A 7,521-nucleotide genomic window follows, 5' to 3' on the forward strand; every position below is an offset into this window, starting at 1 on the left:
CATGGACATATTATTAGAGGCTTATTAATTAATTATAACTAGAGCCGTTGTATATTGCAAGTTATGAAGCTATGGGGCTACATAACCGTGCAATTATCTAGTTATGCAGTTGTACGGCTTTCGATCAGCTTATATTTTATTACTACTAAGGGTCTATTTGGATGGGCAAAGTTGAGAGCTAAATTTTAGCACCTACTAGCAGTCTAGCACTTATACTTTTGCTAATTTTTTTGAGTTTTGGCTAAAGTTTAGCCCACCCAACCCATCAGCACTCTTGTTTGGATATATAGGATAGTGCTAAATTTTAGCACCTATTAGCACTTATACTTTTGCTAAACTTTTTGAGTCTTGGCTAAAGTTTAGTCCACCCGGCCTATTAGCACTCCCATTTTGATATATAAAATTGTGTGAAAGCATCTAGGCCGATAGATACACATGGTAAGTTTTGGTGATTAATGAGTATGTGACTAACGTGTGTTTTGAAAGGAATATCTTTTATTAGTTAAGTCTCGTATGAAATGTGAAAGGAGACACCATCAATTTGATTGATTCTACGTGTAAAGGACTTAAATTCGAAGGTTAAGGATCTTTCTAGTATCAAGTGTCATAAGGAGATGAAGGACACTTGATATAGTTCAGGTTTTATAGTTTTTAGTTCTTGATCGTACTATTAAGGGGGTTCTTGAGTTAGTTAGTAGTTTGACCTAGATCGAGTTGGCCTTAGAAATCTTGCACATTTGCTCAAGCTCAGTTCAAGACAGCTCAAAGAAGCCAAAACATCACTTGGAAGAAGAAATCAACTCCAAATCAATTGAGCAGAAACAAAGGAAAACCAGCTGCACCAGTTAGACCGATGACCACCTGTTAAACCGATGACCCTGTATCGGTTTAACTGACACCCTAGCACCGATGTAATTCACTGTGCATTTGGGATTCAGAGCAAAGACTTAGTAGTAGCACCGGTTTAACCGATGGCAGTGTCGGTGTTTTCACCGTACTAATGTCAGAGAGCACGTTTTGGGCACCTGAAAATTTCTTAAGCACCGGTTTAACCAATTGAAAGATGAAGCATCAGAGTATTGACCGAAATATCGTCCCATCGGTCAAAATCATCGGTGCAATGACCACAGGCTACACACTGTGTCAGAACTGCAACAATTACTATTGAGGATTAGAGTGACCAATTTAACCGATGGGGGCATCGGTTTAACCGATGCCCACGACTTTTGTGCATTGTTGCATGTAACGGCTATGGGAGCCTCTCAACCCTATATAAAGTGACCCCCCGGATCATTTATATGATATCTTTTATGCATTGAATACCTGAGGCCACCCCAGAGCTAAGGAGATAGTGCTAGAGCTATGAGAAGAAGATCTTGAGCAGTTGAGCTAGAAAATTGTTTCAAACAAGAAGATTTCATCCATTTGAGAGTAACAAGTGTGCTTGAGCTTAGGGCCAGCTTAGTGAGGGTCAAGTGAAGGCTTTGGAGCTTGTTACTCTTGGTGTTTGATGGCACCTAGACGGTCCTGGTGATCAGAGGCTCTTGGTGAACTCTTGGAGTTTGTGGGAGCCTCAAAATGAAGAAGTTGTACACGGTTTGAAGCTTGCCGTTCTGGAGATGCAGAAGGAGCATTCTTAGTGAACACTTGCTCTTCATAAGGCAAGGGAGTTTAACCCTTTGTGAGTGCTCCAACATGGATTAGGGAGGAGCGTCAACTCTCGATACTACGGGAAAAAATCTGGTTGTCCCGTGTCAATTGCTCTTACATTCAAGCATTTAATTCGGTTTATGGTTACTGTTGCTCTTTGATTGTTTGTTTTGTTAACTAGGAGCTTAATCATGCTAGTGTGCTCTTGACTAGACTTTTGCTTGATAGTGTGATCTCAATTAGGCAAAATGGGCATGTTAGTGTATTTACATACCTAAGAAAATGCATTGTTTTGATATGTTTTATTTTATAGATTAGACAACACTAGGGGTAGGTTCAGAACCAAATTGAAATTTGAAAAAGTTTCCTATTCAACCCTTCTTCTTCGGCCACAATCCTCACATAGTGCTAAATTTTAGTACTTTAGAGCATTAACATATTGATCTAAACACCCCCTAAATACTACTGCACCAGCGAGATTAATAATCTACTACAACTACATGGTGTTCAATATAGTTTTATTTCTTTCTGAACCTGAGAAATCTAGTTAGGACCGTACTATTGGAAACCACATAGATATCCAACGGTTCATGCATCTTAGCTAGAGGGCCAGAAAGCAACATCACATCCACTAATTAATCCCACCATATTAAATTAAACCAGTGCTCTGATCGGAACTAAAGTAAACCCGGGCCCGTTGATGGATCGTTGGACCTTTGCTCCCTGCGGAGGAGGGAAGGATGATCCAACTCGTACGTCACCGGCCCCACGAGCCACGCGACGCGCACGTTGCACCCGCACTGATCAGACGCTAGCTCGCCGTCGCCGTCGCCGTCGCCGACCCCGACCATCCATCCATCCCCACTTCGGCCCCACTATGCACCCCCATTGAAGCCGAAAAGCTAGAGGCCGCGCCGCGCACGCGACGCAATCGCGAGCTCTCGCCTGCAGGCTCCCTCTCAACGCGCCATGAAATAACGAAACGGCAAGCGACGACCGGTCGATCGACCGAGCTGTCGCCGCCGGACGGTCCCCGCTTGCCCGTTACTGAACCGCCGCCGCCGCTTGCTTTTGCGCGCGCGGGGGGAGAACGCTCGCCCGCTCGTTGGCGCGGTCACGTCGCCCACCAACAACGCGATGTGGGCTCGGCAGCTAGGATTGACGCATCGAGGGAGCCCCGGCGGCTCGGAATCTTCGCGCGCGTCACGTACACGTAGCGCCAGCTAGCAGCGCGGGGTACCCTGCTTGTCCGGCCGCGCGCGACGCGAGCGCGCCATGAGCCCATGACACGCACACGCCGCGCGCCCCGGGAAAGTGACGCCGGCGCGCGCGCGCTGCGCCGCCCCACCGTGCAGTGCCAGTGCGCGCGGCGGCGACGGCCCGGCGTGTACGTCGCCTCAGTGGTGGCGCAGCGCGGTCGGGGGCGCGTAGGTTGCTTGCGATCAAATTAAGCTCGTCATCGCGCCAAGCTTGCTATACACCTTCGCTCCCGATCGAGGTAGTGTAGCTTGCGCGGTTGCTCTCTGCTGATCGACGATGCTGACATCTCTGGCAAGTACACTATAACTAACACGATGCTGGCCTCTGGCAATGATTACCAAGTCGTACCGGATCAGTTGCAAACCGGCAGATAGCAGATCCCTGTACTTTGCTCTCTCCAGGAGCAACTAACACGCGATGATGCTTGCTTAATTAGGTACCCGCGCACGGCCGGCACAAGCGTGCATGCATGGGGGGTTCCTATTTCTTCCTAGCTTAGTTTTTCGTTCCTCCCATAAACACAGAGATAGATGGTGATTTCTTCGGAGAAGATGAGTGGTTGTTTGGTGAAAGGAGGCGTAGTTATTGATGCATGCAAATCTTAAACTAATTAATAAGCCACCTACTACCTCCATTGCAAAAATATGAGCAAAGTATAAGCTGTGGTTTAATTTGACTCAGCTCTCACGGTGTCTAAAAATAGATTTTGACCTCTTTACTTGTCTTATGGTAATGTTTGTAGTATCAAAAGCACACAACTAATTTTTTCCGAGAATGCACTAATTAAGATATAGTACTTTCCCGTATGAAACCAATGATAACACTTTCATAAAAAATTCCATTTTTAAGCTGTTATTGTTGTTTAGAAAAATTAACGAGGGGTTTAAACATTGAATTTCGTGGTTGCCTTATAAAAAAGGAAGTATATTTCAATTCAAGGAGAAAATATCATTTTAGAGAAGCTGGAGAAAACGTCTTGCTACCAAACCTAATGGAACCGTATCTTATAAAAAATCGGACTAAAAATTATTTCCTCTCTCCTACCATTTTCATAAGACATGTAATAATTTGTTACAGAAGTGCTTTGCCACTTTGATTTGACTAATAAGGTGATGACTACTAGACTTCGGTTCATCACCAGTAATTAATAACTATTTAAATAAGCCATAAACACATGATATAGATGTGATATATATATATATATATATATATATATATATATATATATATATATATATATATATATATATATATGAACGGTCAATCGTCTGTTTGTAACAAATTAATTTGCTTTGGACGACAGCACAGCGCAGCATTGTAAAAAGTTCTTTCAGGTTGTTAAATGTCATGTCGACGACTAATAACTTGTCGGGCATGTCGTACAGGAGGCTTCACCGTTACACTCGTCTAGTAGGGATAATGTCACACGGTGATAAAGCGATTCGACAGAAACGTGAATGGATGAAGCAGTCTCTCTGCACCGAGAGTCGACAAAAATCATTTAGCTACTGCATCTTATTTTCTTCACCTTTTCCAAATCTTTTTGTTCAATCAAACATGACATCATAGACTTGGAAATCCAAAACAAAGCAAGAGCAGCACTGTGATTTATTGATGGTACACGGCTGCCGTAGAACACGTCACCATCGGTTGCGTATATACGTAGCTTATAAGGGGCTAAGAGTTCAACATCACATGTAAGATTGGAGTAAACAAATCATATTTCAGTGGATAATTACCGCTTATATATGCTAAATGTGATGTGCGCTACATATATTTAGAAGATCAATACTGAAGGGCAAAAAAATAAAATAAAAAGAGAATAAAACTAACTAGCTAATTAATGAACCTGAAGAATCCATGCATGCATGCATGCATGAATTTAATTAGAATGCAAGTAAGAGTGTGGAGATCAATTGCAATATACTCCCTCCTTCCCTGTTTATAAGGCATACACATATATCAAGATTCAAACCTTATCATCTTTGACCAATAATTTGACTATTAAATTTTTATTTTTATAATGCAAATTTCATATGATTGGATTCATAATCAAATATATTTTACAATGATTATAAGTTTATAATCAAAAGTGATATAATATATGATAAATAAATGGTCAAAGTGTTGTTTAGAAGACCGTGTCATGTTCCACCATGCCTTATAAACGGGGAAGGAGGGAGTAATTATGACCAGTATAGGAAATGAACCAGACTCTGTTTATATTAAATAAAATTAGAAATATATGTGTGGGAGAAATAATTAATTCTTCATTTATCTCAGAATAATTTTGCACATGTACACCAAATTAACCATGGTGGATTTGGACAGATATGTATACATCAATAAATTACATGTCATGTATGTACGGTGCATTTCGCTTCCTCTATAAGTATCTTTGGTGTTAGACTTCTATTTGCAGCATGCCTCTTTCACAAAGCATTACAACTTGCTTTGGATGCATCCCTAGTTAAATATTTATATATAAATCATTGGCGATGAGAAGCCCCAACCTCCAGGAAATCTATGAACGGCACTTGCCCTTCAGCTTGATCATCCCGGTTCTCCTCCTGCTCCTCAATGCTCGAACAGCACTTGGTGTCGCTCGAGTTTGCATTCACTTGGAGAAAGTCGTAGAATTCAACCGATTTGTTCATGTCTGCCAATCAGATTGAAATTGCATATAATTAGACTGATATTATTAAGACATTCAATTAATTCTCTACATGCACACACATATATATCAGATAATGAAAAATGTGTGCTAGTGTACAGTGTACATGTAGTCTTGCATGCAAGATATATTCACCTTCTTCGTTAGTAGTTGAACAATAATCCTCCTTGTTGCTATCATTGTTAATGTCAAAGGGTACTGCAAATTCTCTTCGGTACTTGTCTACCAAGGATGCCATGCTGCTCGAATCCGTCCTCGGCTTCTTGGCGTTCCTAGGGTTATTTTCATCTTCCGCAGCACCGCCGGTGGCCGCACCGGGGGCGCCGCGCCTGTTCGACGACATCCTCATCCGCTCCCTGCACCGCCTTGCCATGATCACATGCCAGTGGTTCTTCACGGCGTTGTCGGTGCGCCCGGGGAAGAGCCTGGCGATGACGGCCCACCTGTTGCCATGGACGCGGTGCGAGGCGAGGAGCAGCTCCTCCTCCTCCTCTGAGAAGGGGCTCCGGTTGATCCTCGGGTCCAGCTGATTGAACCACCTCAGCCTGCAGCTTTTCCCTGAAATAATTCGTCATTTTCACCAGTTAGCTCCCTTAATCACGCTACTATGTCCTGCATGCTGTGCCCCATGGCTTGTTCAAGGAAGAACACGTACGGCCACTCGGATAAATTAGAAAGCAAGAAAAGTTAAACTCGTTAGAGGAACATAGAGAGATAAGATTGCTCTACAAGAGATGCAGATGTGATGTGCACATCATGGAGAATATATCGTGTGTCGACGAAGAGGAGGAATGGCTGATGAGCACACCTCTCTGATATGACAGCCTAACAGATCTAAACTTCTTTTAACTAAACATCCGCATGCCTAAGCACAAAGTCAAACTCGACGCAAAAAAAAAAAAAAATCGAACCGAAAGGAAAGAATTAAGCAGACCAACATAGCTCCCAGCCAACAGAAAACTCAAACACGCATCATGCATATATATCCATGCTATTCTATCGATCTGATGAGATCATAGTCTTGATCACAGCACCTGATCTCCCTTGAAGCTTCTCGGCGATGGCGTTCCAATTGTGCGGCCCGTATAGCGCGACGAGCTCCTTCAGCTTCTCGTCCTCCGATGGTCTCCAGTGGCCCCTGGTGCACATCCTCTCGATCGATCGATCACCCAATCACCAGCAGAGAGAGATCACTTCTACCTGAAGCTCTATGTATCCTTCGCACTAAATCTTGCACCACCTCTTACTCAGCTTCCTAATAGCTGATCGAGCTAGGCGAGCGTGGGCGGAATAAATTAATTAGCAGCAGGAGAGGAAGAATCACCAGCTGATCGAGCTAGGTGGTATATAGGAACGAAGAAGAACAAGGGTGGATCGATCGAGAGCGCGGCTGGGCTGGAGGGAGAGGGATGTGAACTGAACAAGGATGGGAGAGGGAGGACGAGGGATATATAGCTAGGCAAGATAAGGGTCAGGGGTATATAAGAAGGGAAAGTGGTGGCGTTTTTTCCCCCCTCTTTCTTTCGGCTCTAGGTGTTGTTGATCGTTAGGGAGAAGATAGTGAGTTAGGAGATGGTTACACCAGAGTTAGTTTGATGCTACGTGTGGGCTAACGGGTGGTTTTGTACGTTAAGCTTCGGCAGGGGCAATGAATAGAAAATGTTAGTTACATGCTAGAGGTCCACAGGATCGACTAACTACCTCGCCGGTTACAATTGTTCAACAAACAACACATATAGCTAGCTACTAGGGCCCAGGGCCCAGCAGGCAGGCACGATCTGCATGTGTTGTAGTGCCAACTACACATGACATTTGCAGGAAGCAGCATATATTATTTAACAGTTTTATTGACTATTTATTTGTAACAGTTTGGGAGCTACAAAAGATTAATTATTTGAAAAAAATTAGGACATGATGAGCATGTTTCCACATGCATG

At 43.4% G+C, this 7,521-nt stretch overlaps 1 protein-coding gene across 1 annotated transcript; it reads right to left on the reverse strand.

Moving 5' to 3' along the window:
• Positions 1 to 5,158: 5,158 nt before the first annotated feature.
• LOC120691814 (transcription factor MYB52-like) lies at positions 5,159 to 7,080 on the reverse strand. The gene is made up of 3 exons (XM_039975008.1): positions 6,619 to 7,080; positions 5,720 to 6,142; positions 5,159 to 5,569 (listed from the first exon to the last, which is right to left on the reverse strand). Exons 1-3 carry the CDS (start codon positions 6,731 to 6,733, stop codon positions 5,400 to 5,402), a joined length of 708 nt encoding a protein of 235 aa, XP_039830942.1. The 5' UTR covers positions 6,734 to 7,080; the 3' UTR covers positions 5,159 to 5,399.
• Positions 7,081 to 7,521: the final 441 nt, after the last annotated feature.

Source organism: Panicum virgatum, chromosome 9N (assembly GCF_016808335.1).
Source record: "Panicum virgatum strain AP13 chromosome 9N, P.virgatum_v5, whole genome shotgun sequence".
Lineage (NCBI taxonomy): Eukaryota > Viridiplantae > Streptophyta > Magnoliopsida > Poales > Poaceae > Panicum > Panicum virgatum.

What these genes read in the sequence shown, in the direction of transcription:
- LOC120691814 (XM_039975008.1), bottom strand. Translation starts at nt 6,733, where the DNA reads ATGTGCACCAGGGGCCACTGGAGACCATCGGAGGACGAGAAGCTGAAG. An exon ending in GAAGCTTCAAGGGAGATCAG is followed by an intron (nt 6,143 to 6,618) that starts GTGCTGTGATCA and finishes GAATTATTTCAG; the next exon opens with GGAAAAGCTGCAGGCTGAGG. An exon ending in TTCAACTACTAACGAAGAAG is followed by an intron (nt 5,570 to 5,719) that starts GTGAATATATCT and finishes TCTGATTGGCAG; the next exon opens with ACATGAACAAATCGGTTGAA.